Here is a 21,476-nt window from a genome sequence, read left to right as displayed (position 1 = left end):
AGTCTCCGACTGATGCTGATACCCTCCTCTTCCTTCACCCTGCAACTCTCCCTTTGAAATTGAACTCTTACTTCTTGAGAATTGACTTCCCTCGGGTTATTGAGTATCTACCTGATGTACTTCCAAATGACTCTCAAGTCTTCATCTATACTTTTCCTGTTGAGATATCTACGACCGTGATCTAATCTCTAACCAACAACTAAGATTAAATTAGACTTGATCATCATCTCTTAGAAGCTTCTCGCCCATATTTCATTAATACCCATTAATATTTTAATTTTCCTAAGTTTAGAATTAGGAACCTCATTAAAAATATTAATTATTTTCATAAAATACAATCTGGGTGGAATTTTACCAAATGATTTCTGGGTCTTGGAGATCTCATATATTCTAGCCCCTCCACAAAATTTCGGAGCTAGAGCACATCTGATGCTACCCAAAAATCAACACTCCCTTTTAGCGAGAAATGTGCTCTAACAATACCTTCCAGTAGAAGTATTGTTGATTTGGGGTAGCATCAGATGTGCTCTAGCCATGAAAATTGGTGGAGAGGCTAAAACACATGAGATCTCCAACAGCGAAAAATGGTTTGGACAGATTGTACATGGTTTGGGAGATATTAAAATAGTTAATATTTTTAATGGAGTTCCTAAGTCTAAACTTAAGAAAAATAAAATATTAATGGGTATTAATATAAAACTGGATTAGAAGGTTCCAAAAGTCATGGATCAAGCCAAATCGAATCTTCGCTGTTGATTAGAGATTTAGTCTCAGCCGTTGGAGGATCAACGAGAAAAGTATAAGAAGAGGCTTGAGGGTCAGTTGGAGAACACACCACACTGATCAGTCATTCATTTTGCTAGAGCGGGGTTGTTAAGCAAAAGTGAATCAGTGATCAGCAGCGAGGGGTAGTGAGCACTGGACAGAGAGGCAGAGACAGTATTGAGAGACCATCGCAGAAGCAGAGAGGGTGAGAGCAGCTGCCAGTTCCAGCCACACAGAGCCCAACAGAGACAGGGCAGAGGCCAGAGGGACTGCGTCATCCACGCAGACGCTGCTGGAGTGACGCAGAGGGTCCTAGAGGTTACACAGTGCCTCAGAGGGCTGACGTAGAGGCCAAAAGGGCCAACACTGAGCTTCAGAGTCGCCGGAGAGGGTTTCGTGGGACATGTTTTCTGAATACCTATTTTCGAATATAGAGGTATTGTTGCCGTGTATTTTTCTCTGTCGGGTGAGCCGGTTAAGCGCCCAGTGGTACTCAAGGAAAGACTGAATAATAATATACCCTCAAAATAGTTGCACTGGTTTTCCCGCATTGGGTTTTTCTAGGGACATTTGTCCAAAAATAACGGTGTCACTTGTGTGTTTAGTTTCTTTCAGCTGATGATCTATAGATGTTGTGATTGTATTGTGTTTATTTCGATATTTAAATGTTTTAAATAACTTGTTCAGAATTTACAAGTAGAAGAAATAAACCAGTAGAATACAGATTAATTTTCTAACGGTTAGACTTACAAAATTCAACATGTTACCAGAGCATGGTTGTAGATCATAAGAGAGCTAAAGGCATCAATTGAGCAGAGCATTTGCAGCAGATTCACCTGTCCCGAGTGCCAGAGTTGATCCTTGCAGAAAGTGACAGAGGAAGGGTTGACGCAGAGGGACTGCGTCATCAGTCTGGGCCTGAGAGAGACCAGCGCAGAGGTTGAGGAGGGCAGAAACAAGCTCACGCAGAGGCCAGGAGTGCTGACGTAGTTGGCTGAGAGAGCTGTTTTGTCGGTGCCGAGATTGCGCAGAGCCAAAAGGCTCAGTCCTTCAGTTGTTGGGGCAAAGGAAGCTGTGGGCAGTTTGCGGGAGCAAAGCTGGTGGGGCACTGTGGTCAGAACAATACCTAATAGGGCAAAACCAAGGTAGAGGGAGTTGTTGCCGAGGCGGATTTCTAGCTAAGGAATCTGGATCAGTGTTGCAGTTGCACAGACGATCGGAGAGGAGCAACTTGATGATTGGCAGAAGGATTTGCAGGAGGGAAATCGAGACTTAGAGGGAGTCCAGAAGAGAACTTCTAGACAGGAAGTAGAGAGACTCGGAGGAGTCAAACCGAGAACTTCCAGACGGGAAGTAGAGAGACTCAGCAGGAGTCGAACCGAGAACTTCCAGGTAGGAAGTAGAGAGACTCGGAGGAGTTGACAGAGAAGAGTAGAGAGATGGTTGTGAATGGGCTGAGAGATCAGGACAGGCTAGACGGAGCGTCCAACTTTGTGGTCTGGAAGGCCAGGATCTTGTCCATTCTAGACAGACATCGTATCAAGGGCTTCGCCTTGAGAGTAATGGCTATCCCAGTTGACCTGATAGCTAATGAAAGGTACGAGGAGGCAATGGATAAGGCAAAGTGCATCATCCTTGATGGGGTCAAGGATCATGTGGTCCAACATATTGCCGAGAAGGAAATGGCAAAGGAGATGTGGGACACTTTGAAGACATTGTACCAACATACTTCCATGCAGAGGAAGATGCTCCTGGAGAATCAGCTAAGGTCATACCAAATGCAGAAGGGAGAGCAGATAGATGTCTTCCTCGGTCGGTTGAAGGAGATCCGTGACCAACTGACTTCCATAGGGGCCACGCCGAATCAGGAGTTGATGGCGAAGACCGCACTTAACGCAGTCTTCAAGGAGTGGGAGACATTTGTCTAGAGCATACTGGGTAGGGCGAGTCTTCCAGATTGGGAAGAACTGTGCGTGGCTTTTCGTCAAGAAGAGATCAGACGACTGACCAAGATGGGAAGTAGCAGCAAAGGGGTCAGGATCAAGAAGGAAGAGGAAGAGGATGCGGCTCTAGCATCTGCGGGAAAGCAGGAGAAGAGGAAGAAGAAGGACCTCTCCAAGGTCAAGTGCTTCCATTGTGGGGAACTGGGTCACTATGCGAACCAGTGCCCGAGGAATAAGAGTAAGCGAGAGGCTTCTGACTCGAAGGCAACGTCAACAAGGGCGGAGAAAGAAGTCGAGGAGGATGATGATTGTGCCATGAGTGCTCATGTGCCACTTGAGAAGAAGTGGGGAGACATCGAGCTGTAGTCAGGAGGAATATAGGCGATGAGGGGTAGGATCCTTGAGGTACCCAACCTCCTGGATTCTACCTTGCTACGGGAGCCCCGAAGAGGAGTAGGACTGGCGGATGTCGATAGAAACAGATGCGGATGAAGCGACAGAGAGTGCTATAGTGCAAGAGGCCTCAAACAGCGCGAGGCTAGCAGGCTGCAACAGTGCGAGAGGCACGGGAGTGTTGCGCCAATGCAGGATGGCACAGAGAGGTGTGCAATAGTGCGAGATGCAGGGAGTTGTTGCAGCAGCGCAAAGGTCAGTAGAGGGAGCACTTGTTAGCAGCAGATAGGGCTTCAGCATCGGGAGTGTTTCTAGCCTGACAGGGATGTCAGAAGTTGGGTGGATCAATTACTTACTTCTCAGTAACTGAGTTGCAGTGCAGTAGCACAATGCAGTATGATGAGAGGGGATGCAGTGCAGATGCAATGTTGGGAGGATGGACCAGCAACAAGACGGATGCAAAGGGAGTTGTCGTATGGATGCATCAGTGGCAGTGGCAGGGCCATGGGCAACAGTATAGGATGTAGCAGTGCAAAGGATGTTGGGCGGGGAGGCCTAGCATCAGCACAAGGACTAATGTCAGATAATCAGTGTGATACCCAGTGAGGAGTATTACTAGAGCACGGTCCTCACTAAGAGGGAGTGTTGATTTGGGGTAGCATCAGATGTGCTCTAGCCATGAAAATTGGTGGAGAGGCTAAAGCACATGAGATTTCCAAGACCTAGAAATGGTTTGGACAGATTGTACCCGGTTTGGGAGACATCAAAATAATTAATATTTTTAATGGAGTTCCTAAGTCTAAACTTAAGAAAAATAAAATATTAATGGGTATTAATATAAAATTGGGTTAGAAGGTTCCAAAGTCATGGATCAAGCCAAATCTAATCTTTAGCTATTGATTAGAGATTTAATCTCGGTTGTTGAAGGACCAACGAGAAAAGTATAAGAAGAGGCTTGAGGGTCAGTTGGAGAACACACCAGAGTGATCAGTCATTCATTTTGCTAGAGCGGGGTTTTTAAGCAAAATTGAATTAGTGATTAGCAGCGAGGGGCGGTGAGTGCTGGACAAAGAGGCAGAGACAGTACTGAGAGACCAACGCAGAAGTAGAGAGAGCGAGAGCAACAGCCAGTTCAGGCCACACAGAGCCCAACAGAGATATCGCAGAGGCCAGAGGGACTGCGTCATCCACGCAGAGGCTACAGGAGTGACGCAAAGGGTCCCATAGGCTGCGCAGTGCCTCAGAGGGTTTTGGGGTTGATGCAGGTCAGCAGGAGGCTGACGCAGAGGCCAGAAGGGCCAGCGTTGAGCTTCAGAGTCGCCTGAGAGGGTTTCGTGGGACAGGTTTTATGAATACCCATTTCCGAATATAGAGGTATTGTTGTCGTGTATTTTTCTCTGTAGGGTGAGCCGTTTAGGCACCCAGTTGTACTCAAGGAAGTACTGCATAATAATATACCCTCAGAATAGCTGCATCGGTTTTCCCGCATTGGGTTTTTCTAGGGATATTTGTCTAAAAATAACAGTGTCACTTGTGTTTTTGTTTTATTTGAGCTGATGATCTGTAGATGTTGTGACTGTATTGTGCTTATTTCGGTATTTAAATGTTTTAAATAACTTGTTCAGAATTTACAAGTAGAAATAAACCAACATAATACAGATTAATTTTCTAACAGATAGACTTAGAAAATTCAAAAAGTATTACACTGATCCACGACATTGGTCCTCTGAACTGCTGATGCTTAGCTTGCTGCCCTTCATCCACTGCGCTGCTGCATTTTGTACTGCTATCCATGACACTACTGTTGTCATTGCTGTATCTGTACTGCAACTCGCTCTTAAGCACTGCACTATCCTTTTCTACTACTGAAATGGATTCTCAATCATCCCCATCTTCTCCCTGAAATAAACAAACTTTGTTCTTCCTAGAGCCTTGGTGAGAATGTCTGCCACCAGTTCTCTCGTCGGAGTGTACTGTAATTGTACTGCACCTCTCTGGACACAGTATCTAATAAAGTGACACCTGATGTCAATGTGCTTCGACCGATCATGAAAAACTGGATTCTCAGAGAGCTTGATGCAACTTTGATTATCACACAAAATGTTGGTTGCTTCCATCCTTCTCCTGAATAGATTCACAAGCAACTTGCTAAGCCATATGGCTTCACATGATGTTGTGCTAGCTGCCATATATTCAACTTCAGCTGAGCTCAGAGCTACCGACTTCTGTTTCCTACTACACCAGGAGGTCATTCCTGATCCAATGTTGAAACAATACCCAGTGGTATTTTGCCAATCTATTGAACTTCCAACCCAATCTGTGTCAGTGAACCCACTTAGTCTGATATCATTGCCTTGAGTGCATATTAATCCATGCTCGACTGTTCCTCGTATATATATGAGAACATGCTTGGCTGCTCCCCAGTGTGCCCTCTTCGATACTGTTGTAGCGGCTACAACCACCCTCCAAAATTTTGCCTTAGCCTGTTTTTGAGCCTCCCTACCAACCTTACACAGTACTTTGTCTTGCTTTGTCAAGTACTCAAGCTTCAGTGTTTTCCTCGCACAAGGGCAATTTGTCGATCACAGTCGATCCATTCCCCTCACAGTCTGCTTACCCGGACTTGGTCTAGCTGCAGGCTGAATAGCTTCCCCTTGAAATTTGCGCATTCTTGGAGGGCAACCAGCCTTCCCTCCAAGAATTGCGCAATCCTCTCTGACATCCTACTGGGCTCCAGGATTGTGCAACCCTGCTAGCCAACCCTCCCAGCGGGATTTGCGCAATTCTTCCCAGCAGCAAGCTGTTCTGCCCAAGATTTGCGCAAATCTGGGCAGCGGTTCGCTATTTAGCCCAGAAATTGCGCAATCCCCTTGGGCAGTCAGCCCAACCCACAGTCAAGAATGCGCATTTTTCCCGAGCAGTTGAGCACTGACATGCATGAACCCAGTCCGGTTGACCAGTTCCACCCGGGACTGAGAATACTTGACTTGCATGCATGCATGACTTGATCTTCCCGGAATAGCAAGAGACAACATGCAAAAGGCATCCCATTAATCAGGGAGCTATTTTTAGCAGCCGGGGGTTACATGCAAAGTTGTTTTAGAAGTTTCCCTCCAAGTGTCGTTTTTTCCTAGATTTGTGGCATGCGCGTCATGAGACCAAACTTATTTATTCGACGCATCAGAGCTCATTCATTCACACCGATATTAGAGCTTTGACATCCCACAACACATCCAGGACTTTTCGACACATCCGGCTTATTAGCTATTCGCGGGTAAGTGGCCTCAACTTGTCTTTTTCAACATTTCTGTCACTTTTTGTGTATTCGCTTGTGTGAGTGCTGTTTGCTTGATTTCTTTGAATGCCTGCTGTCGTTTACATGTATTCTAGCTTGTCCTAGCTCTGTTTCAGTTTTCATCGCTATCTCACTACTGTCACATGTATAAAACTATTTTGCACGGACGTTCGCCCAACAGGCAAACAACCTCACCCACATGCATGTTGATCTGCTTGCTGAATGTTCCATTGATGTTTTGCATGCACTGTTTATCACTTCTGCTATCACTTAGTGTTGCCATGCATTTCATCGACTTGCTTTCAGTTGCCCGTCGATGAGTCGGGCTAACCTTGGCCCGGTCTCTGCCTTCACCAAGGCTGCATTGCGCAATCTGGGGAAGGAAGGCTCACCTTCCTCTCCAGATTTGCGCATTCTGGCCTAGCACTAGCCTCCTAGTCCGTTTTGCACATTCTTGGAGGACAATGGCTGCTTGAACCCAGGAAATTGCACAAATCTTTCCCTGGGCCAGCAGTTCGTCCCGTCTGGGATTGCGCATTGCACAATCCCAACAACCAACTGCCCAACTGTATTGCGCATTTCGCAGATCCAGTAGCCAGTCCAGCCTCCCAGACAGTCTAGATTGCCTTTTGTGCAGTTCTGGAAGCCAGTCACTCAACCTCCTAGTGAAATTTGCGCAATATTGCTCATTAGTTTTCCAAGTATGTGCTGCGTCCTTCCCCGGATTTGCCTTGTTTTCACTGACATATTTCTTGCCATGCATGCTGCTTGTTTCTAAATCTTTCAGGTGTTCATCTGTCTCAATGGCTTCCAAGAGAACAGGACCTCAGGGCACTGATAGTATGGCAGCTGGAGCAACAGCTGAGTAGATGTCCTCTGGTTTGTCGATCTATGAAGATACGAAGCTGTATCTAGACAAGGACATCAAAGTGAAGTGGCAAGAGGTGAATGAAACATTCGCAGGTACTTTTGGGGAAGACTTTGAAGACCGTCAGGTGTATGTGAACATTCATAAGTCCGACTTGTACCAGATTGCATGTAGGTACCCCATGTTCTCATGCGCGGACATGATTCACTGGATCGTCTCTCACACTGACGCCGAGATGATGACATTGAGCAGTGTCAGTGGGATGAAGCTTGCAACCTTCTGGGCACATGATTACGATGAGATGTATTAGATGATTGAGCCCATGCTTGTCATGACTCCCTCGTTAAGCTTTCCAACAGTAGAGGCCACTCTAGACACATTCTGAAGGATTGGGTAAAGGAGCTAGCTTGTTTCAGGATGACCCCCAATCAGATCTATAAGACGAAGATATTGAGGAAGGCATACCAATAAATGGTCGTATTCGCATGTCAACTGAGTTGCTAAGCGAGCACTGAGACCTTCCCTCAAAGTTGGGTGGTCGCGCTGGTCCAACTGGCTAGAGAAGGAAGACCATGCAACTGGTCTGACATACTGGCTCATCAGCTGAAGGAGCAAGTCACGAAGGCTCGACAGTCACCCGAAGGCATGCATGCAGAGATTTACATGTCCGCCTACATTCTAGATGCAGTCTGTGCCCGACATGAGTTCTCGGGCTTAGAGTGGGCATGGTCACCGACAAAGACTGTTGTGAGCACGTATTTCAAGTTATTGTCCGAGTGCAGCTTTAGAGGAGTGATCATACGACTGTCCGACCATCTTGTCACCCCAGTGTACAGGTTGATATTCGAATAGGATCCACCCTACATGTCAGAAGAAGCGATGAAGGCATTGTTAGGCATTGCAGATTGGTATGCCTCACCGACCAACACGTTCATCCGAGTGTTTAGTGCGGAGAAGCCTTCGCATGTTCTGCCAAAGTTTGCTTTGGACGTGCTTATCATGCAGGAAGTAGCGTATCATATCTCAGCAGGATTGACAACTAGGCTGCAGCGGAAGAAGAAGGCACCTTGGCCCACTCTTCCGTTGCAGATTGGGTTATACGAGATCTGGAGCATCAAGCAAGCAGATGTCGAAGCTGAACAGATGAAGAAGTACCCGTTCGACCTCCGAAGCTTCAACCTGTATGACCCACATTGCATTGTGAAGGATCACTGCATGAGAGTTCAGTTCAATTGGATCCATGGGGCATTTCATTGGGCCAAAGAGGACTCATGGAGATACTGTTACAATTCCTCCAGACCCAATGAACAGGTCGGCTTCGCCATAGAGTGGTTAGCAAAGTAGCATGAAGTAGCACCACAGAGAGCACCAACAGTAGTAGCAGCAACAACAAAGGTAACAAAGCCAAGCATACCTATGCGCGACAAAGGGAAGAGAAAGATTGTTGACCGCATGGAGGAGGAGCAAAGCTGCAAGTTTCGAGAAGATCCACTTGTAGAACAAGCAACTATGGCTATTCAACAGAAGAGGCAGCAACACAACAAGCGAATCGCGCGAAGGCAGAGAGATAAGAAGAGAATGGAAGAAGCAGAGAAGGAGTTGCATGAGCTGAGGGAGCAACTCCGGAAAGAACAAGAGCTGCGCCAACAGGAGAAGGAAGCGCAACAGCAACAGATTTAGCAGGGGGCCATCACGTGCAAACAGACGAAGCAGTGCCCATACAAGTAGTTGATTCTTCTGAACAACTGGCATCAGGCGAACATGGTGAACCCTTGCAGGGGCAAGACTTTGCTCATGAGATAGAACAGGCTCTTGAACAGTTGGATGCAAACATGGAGCAACAGGAGTTGGAACAGGACACTGACCTCATGCCTCACCAAAGAGAGGTCGACTCACCTGCTTCAATGCATCCAGACGATGAGCAAGTCTTGAATGACCAAGGAGGTACTGAGATCCTTGGTGGTCAATCAGAAGTAGAGATGCACAACATCTCCTTTGATGAATCTCATCACAGAGTTGTGCAATCTCAGAGAGTACCGACTTCGGAGGACCAAACATCCCTTGCGCAATTTGAAGAGTAAGTGATTGTGGCTGATGTGCACAAGCATCCAGTTGCGTTGGCCGATGCAACTAGAGTGTATGCTGAAGCCACTAGCTCAGTGTTCGTTTTCTCATAGCTGAGAATGAGCGAATGGCGAAGGAACTACAGGTGGCCAAGCAGGGAGGAGACTTGGTGACAATGTCCGCCCGAGCTGAACTAAAAAAGGCAATACTAGATGAAGTATTGTCCTTGGACACAGTTATGGGAGCATTGTACTCCATGTTTGGTATCGTGCATCAAGCAGTTGTTCATTTCCAAAGATGGCAGCAACGATGTGCAAGAAGAGTACGCATCTTGAAGAACATACATACTGCTGGTTATAACATGCGAGTGTGGACGATGAAGTACAAGGGAGCCCCGCTTCACTTGTCGAAGATGATGAAGGCCAATGTGGTCGAGCTGCAAGCACGTATCCGGAGTCAGATCCGGAACTATGAAGACCTACCGCAACTCATCACTAGCATACAAGCTTCCCATGTACGAGTTTTCAAAAGCACGGAGGTTATAGTGCACACTCATGCGATCCCATCACTTGGGACTCTCACCCAGGCGAAGACCAAGAAGCAGGTCCAACAGGAGCTTGACTCGTACTTCGACGAGTTGATGCGCACCGCCACCAGCCCAGACTTGCCTATCAGTGTAGACATCATGCGCAAGTACGTTGCTGGTCCGGCCACACTAAAGACAATGATGCGCATGCTCACAGACGAGTTGGATAGAGGAGCTCGAGCAATGTACCGAGATGCTATGGAGGCAAGGTTAAGGTTTCAGACGGATGTCACAGTAGAACACACGGACACTTTCAAGGACTACCAATCTTGGCATCAATATATCACTGTTGATTAGCATGAGGATGTCGAGTAGTTGGACTTCTAGGGTTGTATAAGTCCGAATGATGTATAGTTTGGCTTGTCTAAGCCATTGTTCACATGGGTACATGTGCATTGTAATGTTGAGTCATGTTAAGTGTAAGTCAAGTGTCAAGAGTGGATGTAACAGTCATAGAGTAGGTGAAGAGTCATGAGGGTAGTTGAATGGTCACAAAGGGGAATGTCAAGGGTCACCCCACCCTTTGCTATAAATAGTCCCTCATAACTCATTGTATAGGCTTTTGGTCAGCCAAACTTCTACTAAGACTATTTTGAAGAAGGCTTGGACAGTATTGTAACGCGCCTTGGCTTCTCCACTGCATGGAGCTAGTACATCTCTTTGGAGGAGCAGGTGGATGTGGCTGTAACGTTCCACTGTTGGGGCTAGCAGGTTTACATGGATGTATTGTATGATTGTGACTTACACTTCTTTATATAATAAGAGCCAACACATTTTCATGCATATGTTGTTATTGTAGTTGGACTGCTCCAGTTGCTTTAATGATATGTGTTGTTTAACTTACGTACTTGTGTATGAACTGATTCACATGCAATTATATGAATCTTGTTGTTAATGTGTTGCATATGTTGTTAATGCTGTCACCATCTGTGTCGATTGCTCTGTCGGACATCAGACAGACCTTTCACTTGAACCTTGCTATAACAACCGTCACACTCGTCTCAGACTGATTCGTGAGTGTTGTACGTGTTATCTTACCTTGTATGATGTGACTGTCGCATCCGAGTGGACTGCTCCACCGGAAGCTGTGCATGTCCTTTGTGTTGTGTGTTCCTAGTCGAGTTGGGACTGATCCCTTTCAACTTGGAACTCACCTTCACCTCCTTCCCCTTTCGAAGTGTTGGAACCTCTCATATGTTGATTTGGGGTAGCATCGGATGTGCTCTAGCCACGAAAATTTGTGGAGAGGCTTAGGCACATGAGATCTCCAATACCTAGAAAGGGTTTGGGCAGATTTTAAACAGGTTGGGAGATATTAAAATAATTAATATTTTGAATGGAGTCCCTAAGTCTAAACTTGGGAATTTAAAATATTAATGTGTATTAATATAAAACTGTGTTAGAATGGTCCAAAAGTCATGGATCAAGCCAGATCTAATATTAGCCGTTGATTAGGGACTTAATCTCGGCTGTTGATTTGTCAACGCTGGGTTCTCTGGCACTGCTCTTCTTGTTCCACCCGCAGCTCTGATACCATGTGAAAATTCCTCAACCGGAATCCCTATGCAGCAACTGATGATATTACTCCTATTTCTTAAATTCCTTTAAACAAATTACTTGCAGTTTCCTACGGAAAATATCGTAATACATACACTGCAACCTTCACTTAATTGAATATTATGCGGAAACAAGAGACTGAGCAAGAAAGAAATACAACACAATTGACGTCGTTATTTTTGGACAAATGTCCCCGGAAAAACCCAATGCAGGGAAACCGGTGCAACAACTCTAAGGGTTTTATATTATTAAGCAGTAATTTTTGAATACGACTCTGGATGCCCTTCCGACAATTCAGTTAGAGAGAAATACAACTGGCAGAGAAGAATTGTGAGATTACCACACTCTACCTGGCAAATCCCGACTGTTTCGGCAGTTGAATCAACTGTCCCTGGCTACAACTACGCTGCCCCTGCGCAGTCACTGCGTGGGCCTGCGTGGAGCTCTTTGAGGCTCTGCGTCAGCTAAACTGGGAAACGTCTTGCCTTCTGGAGCAGTTTCCAACCCTCCCGGCTCAGAAATGTCAGCTCCTTTGCAAAACTCGGACTTCTGTGTGAATGACTAAGTTGCCTCTGCGTGAGCCCTTCTGGCTTAGTGTCAAGCTCTACGTGGGCCCTTCTGGCTCAGCGTCAACCCCTCTGGTGTCTCTCTGCCTCTCTCTGCTGCGTATCTTGGGCTCTGGAGAAGATACTCCAACCCAACTATCCCTGCCCCTCAACTGCAAGAAATCTCCTCGATCAGAATTTCCTCCTGAGAACTTCTCACTTCAGAAATTCGATCTCTTGATCTCTCAGTGTGTTTTCCAAATGACCCTCAAGCTTTCTTAAATAATCTTCTCGCTGACATTCAACGGCCCAGATTAAAAACTAATCAATGACTAAGATCATTTTAGCTTGATCATTGTCTTCTTCTAGAAGTTATACCCACAATTACATTAATACCCATTAATATTTTTAATTTCCTAAGTTTAGACTTAGGGTCCCATTAAAAAATATTAATTGTTTTAATAAAATCGTTTATGAGTGGAATTTCTCAACACGCTTTATAGGTTCTTTGGAATACATGTGCCCAAGCCTCCCTGCAAAATTTGAGTTCTAGAGTACATTTGATGCTACACCAAATCAACAATATCTGGGTCTTGGAGATCTCATGTGTTCTAGCCCCTCCACAAAATTTCAGAGCTAGAGCACATCCGATGCTACCCAAAAATCAACAGAAAGCACATGATTGTAAGAATGGTTAGAGTACCTGCCAAGAGATGACCCACCTTCTTCCAAGAAGCTTGCTAGATGGGAGGGAGCTTTGACTAGAGCAATGGGTGGATATCTCTGGCATAAATGGTATGTGTTGACTATCATAGGGCTGCTCGCTGGCTGGCTGTCAAGCGAGGAGAACAAATTTCTTGTGTTACCCACTTTTGGTGGGTAAAATGCATTAGACCTATATCTCTAGCAGGCTTGTGAGGAGGCTATTTCAGAATTTGGGTGATATTTGGTTCCACTGATTCTCTTGTCAACCTTGTAAATTTCAACATATTTTCTATGTTCAGTTTCAATACTAAGCCAAAGAATGCCACTTTGCACCAAGTCAATTATATAATGAATTTTAGCTAGATGATTTGAAAATCATAATTCCCTGTTAGCTAATGTCACATTTCATTACATGGAAGAAAGCAGTTTTCATTGTTGTTTTGAAGATAGGTTCTTATTGCGTATTAAATTCTAGATTGAAATAGTAGAAGTGATGCCACAATTCTCTGTGGTCCTGCGTTATTTCATTTCTTGAAACAGATGAACTGATTTATATTGCTAATTATGTCTACTGGAGATTAGATAAATTTAGCTTTTCCAATTTAAAAATTATATTTATGCTGTTTATATATATATATATATGAATAGATGGCGCAAAGACTTCAAACATTCCTGGATGGCGACCTAATCTGCCAAGCTTGAAAGGAATGCTGTCTCATCTTGCTGGGCAAGTTTCACAGGTTTGCACATCTCTCACTGTGTTTGTATATGTTTATATTCTGTCATGTCACGGTTTTAAGCAATTTATTTATTTGGTATAATATTTCATTCAATATATATTTGGAATAATAGTTTGCCTTCTTTGGGAGCAATAGTTTACATATTGATTTTTTCTCACCTCGTAAGTGGGCCCTTTTTTAATGTTTGTGAATTTCGATCATTTTTTAATTGTTTCAATTAGTAATAAAAGTTTAAAACCATACATAACACATAATACTTTGCTAAGAGAAAAGAGATAGTGCAATGAGATACACCATTATGATTCTTGTGAGAAGAGTTCTCATATCCTAAACATGTTTATGAAATATTCCTTTGTTAACCTAAGTCACTTCACTTTATTAAAGTTTGTAACATTAAAGATGCAGATATGCAAGTAAAACAATCAAAAGCTGCAAAATAAATTGTTCTTTTTGTGTATATTTCAGACTGTTGCCTTAAGTCCAGTAGGCCCGGAGTCCAAGAAGTTGAAAATAAAATTGATTGTGGAAGCAATGTACCCGAGACCATGTTGAAAATAAAGGTACCAAGGAGATGTTTCCTAGGTATTTATCCTTTTGGCTTAGGGAGACACATTAATACCCTTTTGTCTAAGTGATATTATGAGTTTACTAATATCAAGGAGCTAAAGTACTTTTTATGAGACTTGTACTATGTACTTTAAGTTATTAAAGTCACATGTGTTTTAAAAGTCACTTTATGTGAAAAGTACTAAGTACACTTTATATTATTAAAGTGACTTTTATATTTCAAAAGTGACTTTATGAGAGAAAAAGTGACCATGGTACTAAAACATTAAAAAGTACTAGGAGGCTAAATGAGGGGGACCACATGAGGGAGGGGGTCAAGAGAGGGAATGATCTCCACCCTTGATCTAATGAGCTGAGATTTAATCTCAACCATTAGATCTAAGGGTTAGGGTTCTCCTCACTTTGGAGAGATAAAAGAGGGAAAAGGAGAAAGTTCTCTCATTCATTCTCATGAGAAGCTATTGAGGAGAGGAGAGAAACTTAAAGCGAGCAGAAATTGTTTAGTTTTGGGTGGTGGGTTTGAACTTCTAGAGAGATGTTGGAATTTCTAAGTCTAACTGTTAGAAATCCTTCTTGTACTTTCTGATTTATTTCTTCCTACTTGTTCTGTTAATTAACAAGTTATTTACCATGTAAATACTGAAAATAAATACAAGTACAGTCTCAACACATACAGATCATCAACTGAAGGACAAACAAGCACACAAGTGACACTGTTATTTTTAGAATAATGTCCCCGGAAAAACCCAATGCGGGAAAAACGGTGCAACTATCTAAAGGTTTTATTATAAAGCAATTTCAGAATACAATCTGGGTGCCAGAAATGGCTCACCCATTAGGGAATGCCCTCAGCAGTAGTACCTCTCAGTTGGAGACAAATATTAGCCCCAATCTGCCCCACGAAATCTCCCAGCGTGAGCCTCTAGGGTCTGCGTCAGCCCAACTAGCTTTGCGTCAGCCTCTGGAGCCTCTGCGTCTCCCACGCTGGCTCTTTCTGGCACTGCACAACTCTTGGCTGCCTCTGCGTGGCCTCTGGCTGCCTCTGCGTCAACCCTCTCCCAGCTTCTGTGTTGATTCTCTCGGTACCCTCTCTGCCTCTTTGCTACTGTATTCACTGCCCTTCAGCTGCAACTCAGATCACTCCTTCGATTTCCTCAGCAAGCCCTGCCCCAGAAAATGGAATTCTTGATCAACTCGGTGTATTCTCCAAGTGATCCTCAAGCCTCTTCTTATACTTTTCTCGTTGATAATTCAACGATCGAGATTAAGTCCCTAATCAACGGCTAAGATTAGATCTGGCTTGATCCATGACTTTTGGACCATTCTAACTCAGTTTTATATTAATTCACATTAATATTTTATTTTTCCTAAGTTTAAACTTAGGAAGTCCATTAAAAATATTAATTATTTTAATATCTCCCAAACCGGTTAGATTCTGCCCAAACCATTTCTGGGTCTCGGGGACTTCATGTGCTTCAGCCTCTCCACCAATTTTCGTGGCTAGAGCACATCCGATGCTACCCCAAATCAACAAGAGATTATCAGCTCAAACTTCTAATAGAGATTTGTGGCATGAGTTTCCAGGTTTTTCGCTCCAGTAGTTCAACCGAGTTTGTTGTAGGATTTAGCTCGAGTTTGTAGCCGAAATTTTCGTTGGGGACCAGCCTCTTCCATGCCGAGATTTGTGGTTGTGTTTGAGCCAAGTTCAGTCCCTATCTTAAGGAGAAATCTAGGCCAAAACTTTTGGGTGAGCAGACCCAAAACACTTCATACTGTCAGTGAATTTATTGAGGTTACTTCAGCGAAAAAATTGGAGTCTTCTGGTCAGAGTTTAAGGCTTGGGTTTTCAGGAGACATTTTGCTATTTCCGGCCTAGAATTCTGTGAAAATTCTATTATTGCAGCAACTGATTTATTTTACCTACTTATTTTCCAATAAGTTATTTACGAAATCCCTTCAGTAAATATTAAAATAAATTCTACTGCAGATATCACACCATTATACAGAAAGAATTACATGCACAAGAATCAAACACATCAACACAGTGATTTTTGGACAATTGTCCCCGAAAAAACCCAGTGCGGGAAAAACGATGTAGTAGAGGAGGATTTTATTAATCAACTTTTCTTGAGTACAACTAGGGTGCCAAACTGGCTCACCCAACAGAGATAACCACAAGACAATAATACCATAAAACCTTTGGCGCTTCCCCTAGGCTCAACGTCAGTACAGCTAGCCTCTGCATCAACAATCTGCCTCACTGCGTCAGCACTTGGCCCCTCTGCATCACCCATGCAGGCCCTCCAGTGACTGCGTAATCCAGTTGCCTCTGCGTCTGCCTCTCTAATTTTTGCACTGGTCCTCCAACACTATCCATGCCTCTCTGTTATGTACTTGGTGCCTTTCCCTGCAATCCAGACTTCTAGTTCGAATTTCTCAGCAAACCCCACTCTAGAAATCGAATTGACTGTTCTCCCTTGGTGTATCTCCAACTGACCCTTAAGTCTCCTCTTATACTTTTCCTGTTGATGAATCAACGACCGAGATTAAGTCCCTAATCAACTGCTAAGATTAAAATAGACTTGATCTTCGTCTCTTAGAAGCTTCTCATCCTTATCTTTATTAATACCCATTAATATTTTTATTTTCCATACTTTAGACTTAGGAACTCATTAAAAATACTAATTATTTTAATAACTCCTCATCCGGATGGAATTTTGCAAAACGATTTCTAGGTCTTTGATATCTCATGTGCTTTAGCCTCTCCACCAATTTTCATGGCTAGAGCACATCCGATGCTACCCGAAATCATCACTCCCTCTTAGCGAGGAAAGTGCTCTAGTAATGATCCACCACTGAGCATTACACTGATCATCCGACACCAGTGCCTTTGCTGATGCTTGGTCTGCTGCCTAACATCCTCTGCACTGCTGCCTCTAATACTATTGCCTATGGCTTTCACCACTGCCACTGCTACATCTGTACTGCAGCGCACTCTGCATCCGTGCTGCTGCTAGTCCTTCCTCCCAACACTGCCTCTGCACTGCAACTCCCTCTCAAATGCTGCATCATGCTGCCCATAGCACTGCTAATTGCTGCACTGCAACACCTGACATATATCCGTTTCTGCTACTGAAATGGGTTCTTTAACATCCCTATCTTCTCCCTGAAATAAGAAAACTTTGTTCTTCCAAGAGCCTTGGTAAGGATGTCTGCCACCTGTTCTCCTGTAGGGGTGTAGCTCAATTGTACAACAACTTGTTGGACACAGTCTCTGACAAAGTGACACCGAATATCAATGTGCTTTGATCGATCATGAAATACTTTATTCTCAGAGAGCTTGATGCAACTCTGATTATCACACATGATCCTGGTTGCTTCCATCCTTCTCCTAAATAGGTTCACAAGCAATTTTCTAAGCCATATGGCTTCGCACGAAGTTGTGCTAGCAGCCATATATTCAGTTTCAGCTGAGCTCAGAGCTACGGATTTTTGTTTCCTACTGCACCAGGAGGTTATCCTCGATCCAATGTTGAAACAGTACCCATAGGTACTTTTCCGATCTACTGAACTTCCAGCCCAATCTGCATTTGTAAACCCACTCAATCTGATATCACTACTTCTGGTGTACAAGGGTCCATAATCGACTGTTCCCTGTATATATCTAAGAACATGTTTGGCTGCTACCCAATGAGCCCTCTTTGGTTCCACCATGAACTGAGTGAGGGTGTTAACAACATAACAAATGTTTGGTCTGGTATTGACCAGATACATCAAGGTCTGTATGACCTGCTTGCATAAGGTGGGATCAACAACTTTGTCTTCTGATGCATCAATTTTCTTCCAGTTGGTGATCATTGGAGTAGCCATCGACCTATAGTCCTACAGCCTGAATCTCTTCAGGATTTCTATAGCATATCCCCTTGTCCAAGGAAGATTTTATCCTTCTGCTGCCAAACTTCCAACTCCAAGAATAATGCATCTGTCCCAAATCCTTCATGTCAAACTCTGTGGCTAAATTCTTCTTGCAGTCCTCGATGAGCCTGGATGATCATGTCAGGAAGAGATCATCCACATATAATACTAGGACTAGAGGATCATTCTCTACAACCAGATAGTAGAGATTAGGATTTGCATCACTCTTGACGAAACCCATCTTCTGCAAGTAGCCATCAATTCAACCATACCATGCTCTAGGTGCCTGTTTGAGCCCATACAAGGCTATCTTCAATCTGCATACATGAGACTTCTTCTCATGTGTCTCAAAGCCTTCTGGCTGTTCAATGTATACTTCTTCTATCACCCCGTTCAAGAATTCCATTTTGACATCCATTTGATGAATCTCCCATCCCATCTGTGTTGCAAGAGATATCACGGTTCTAATAGATGTATACCTGGCTACTGGGGCGAAGGTATCTTCGTAGTCTATTCCTTCCTTCTGAGCATACCCCTTAGCCACAAACTTGGCTTTGTATTTTTCCACACTACTTTGTGCAGCTTATTTATTCTTGTAGATCCATCTCGAACCTACCACTGATCTGTCCTGAGCAATGTTGCACGAAGCGGGAGCGAAGCGGAAGCGGAAGCGGGAGCGCGGAAGCGTCATTTTCCAAAAATCTAGGAAGCGAAGCGTCCGCGGAAGCGTCTGCTATATATATATATATTTTTATATTTTTTTTGCATTTATACTCAAAACAAACATCCCAAATACCAAATTAATTGTAGAAGACATGAAAACATGCATATTTTTGCATAAATCAAGATAGATATGGCATCCATGATTCCATTGTAGTTACTAGTATGTACAACAATCATCTATATTCTAGCTATTACAAACATACATCAAATTTTTAAGCATATTATAAAACATAAAACATTTAAGCATATTATAAAACATAAAACATAGAGCATATTATGATTTATCTAGCAAGTGAGCAACTGTCAACATTTGTCATGTCCAAAATTCAAATAATAATGTTTACAAAATATGTCACTTGGTCACCGCCAAGCCAAAAAGGTTCAAAATTCAAATTCACAAGTCTACAAGTCTAATGAGTAATCTATGACAAAAAGTAGTAGATTGTGAATATATCTACTAATCTCTCCTCCTTCCACCACGAATAGAACGTGGTGGCGGGCCTCCACGTGGTGGCAATGAAGAAGATGGTGCCTGTGTAAGTCGTGGCACTGAAACTGATGAAGAAGAACCCCCTGCTGTTGGTGTTGAACCATGGAACCTAGGAACCAAGGGACCAGATGGGGGTGGGGGTGGTGGCATATCAACACGGTCATCATCATCCTAGAATCGCTCAAAAAATTCATGCAAAAAAAAAACACTAGTTAACAAAAAAATTAAAAACATGAATTAGAGAAATGCTTTATAAGGGAAAATTGGAAAATTCATACCACAATGGACATACCTGGATAAGAGCATCCTCTAATTGCTCTAGTCGCAACACTCCATCCTCCAAATTGGGCTCCTCTGGATTCTTGTCCCAAATCAACAAGTCTTTATTAGACTTTGCATCTTCACAGTAATGGGACAACAATCGCAAGTTGTAATGAACATAAACCAAGCTCTCTGCCCGGTCTAAACTCAACCTGTTCCTTTTAACACTGTGGATGAAAGAATAAGAGCTCCAACACCTCTCTGCAGAAGAAGTGTTTACCACCTGTGATAGCACCCGCAATGCCAAACTCTGTACAAGTGGAGTACCCCCTCCATGCATGTTCCACCACTCAAGAGCAGAAAAAGTCTCTCGATCTTTAATTGCATGCATGCTCCCAAATGGACCAGTGTTGAGCGTATAGTTGCTCACCTGTCTCCGTACCAATGCAGCGTCCTCCTCATCAGGGATTAATTTACTCAATGCAGCCATATATTTTTCGTGAACCTCTTTATCTTGGTGTGGTTTTCTCCTGCTTCCCCCCCCCAGGTGCTGGTGTTGAAAGCCATGATGGATGATAGTATTTAGGTGTCAAAACATATGCTAATGCATGCAATGGAATATTTAGCATTTCCCATCGGTTTTGCACCTCTACACGAATATAATTGTACAAGGTGGTATCTCTAGGCTCAACAATGTCTTTAATCTGCCCAACATGCTATCCATTTGCTCATACACCTCCCCAATCACTGTCGATCTGAATCTGCAAACTTGATCATGTAATAAATTGGTTTGGTGAATTGCAAAACATATTTAACCTGTGACCAAAAGTAACTGTCAAGAACAGTGTCCTTGACTGCATTAGCACCATCTGTGTCAGTGTTAATTTCATCCCATGTTTCAGCACACACCAGATTAGTTAAAGCTTGTCTCACCCTCACTAGCCACCTAAAGGTGAGTAATAACTAGCAAATCTTGTCTTTGCAATTTTAAGCAATTGCAACTTGGAGTAAGTGCCATAGAAGTAGTTTACCCTTGTATGCCCTGTGATGAATTTAATGAGCTGCTTCCCTTTCCTGTAAACCTTAGCAATCCACCCACAATCTTTGTGTTTCACAATATCATGCATCAAAAGGTTTAATGTGTGAACCAGGCACCCAGACCAAAAGATGTGTGGATGAGTACGCTCAATAATTTTTCCTGCTGCCTACAATTTGCTGCATTATCTGTGATCACTTGAACCACATTATTCGGACCAACATCTTTGATTGATTTCAATAGGAGATCTGCAATGTTTTGTGCAGATGCAGTGATGGAGGAGGAGTCATGACATGCAATAAATACTGCACCACTAGAAGAAACACCAAGAACATTTATCAAATGTTGGTTTCTAATATTTGTCCACCCATCTGATACAATGGATACCCCAGAATCTACCCACTCATTTGTAAAACATGTCAAAGCTCTTTGAACCTTAGCTTTTTCTCTTTCTAATAACACTGTTCTAGCTTTCTCATAGTTGGGGCCTTGTATCCTTTTGGGCTTCATTGATGGCCTTTACCATTTCATGCCAATAGGGAGAGCGAAGCACATTGAATGGTACACCGCAAGCACAAAGAAAACGGACTATCTTTCCATCCACATCATCCCTCCAGCAACATTAAGGAAATCCCCTATTGTTCTTCTACCTCCAGAGCTTGCAGAAGTACCATGAGGAGATGAGCAACTACCAAATTTAGAGGTTGCACTTGATTCAGAATGAGTTTTTTGTTTCTTGTTTTTTTTGTTGTGCAGCCATCTCTATTTGGATGTATTTTCTTCTTTCTTCAGTTGAAATGTTTGGGCAAATTTGTACCCCCACAGAACCTTTTTTCATCACTGTCCAGCACCCCACAAAGATGCCTCCTTAGACGGGTATATGAACCACAATATGGTTTTCCTCCATGACAACCATGAGGCACACAAATTTGTAAGATCCACCACCCTTTCCCCCATCAAGTTGGTCACATAGTTCCACAAGGGTGTTGATGTAGCTTTCCCATCTTGTGTTTCAGTGTCCCC

At 43.5% G+C, this 21,476-nt stretch overlaps 1 protein-coding gene across 6 annotated transcripts in view; it reads left to right on the top strand.

Moving 5' to 3' along the window:
- The window catches only part of LOC149208927 (uncharacterized), a 331,042-nt gene that overhangs the window by 141,552 nt on the left and 168,014 nt on the right, over positions 1–21,476 (top strand). For all 6 annotated transcript variants that reach the window (XR_016252811.1, XR_016252809.1, XR_016252810.1 and 3 more), the window contains exon 5: positions 13,370–13,461. Coding sequence is in view for 2 of the 6 variants with exons in the window: in XM_089396214.1 (XP_089252340.1) it covers positions 13,370–13,461 (92 nt within the window). In the remaining 4 variants the exon portion in view is untranslated. The remainder of the gene's footprint in view (positions 1–13,369; positions 13,462–21,476) is intronic.

This window comes from Pinus tabuliformis, chromosome 1_2 (assembly GCF_031772625.1).
Source record: "Pinus tabuliformis cultivar Carrire ecotype Pingquan chromosome 1_2, CPIR1, whole genome shotgun sequence".
Classification (NCBI taxonomy): domain Eukaryota; kingdom Viridiplantae; phylum Streptophyta; class Pinopsida; order Pinales; family Pinaceae; genus Pinus; species Pinus tabuliformis.
Note: the sequence above shows the minus strand (reverse complement) of the source record. Positions and strands in the feature narration are given on the sequence as shown.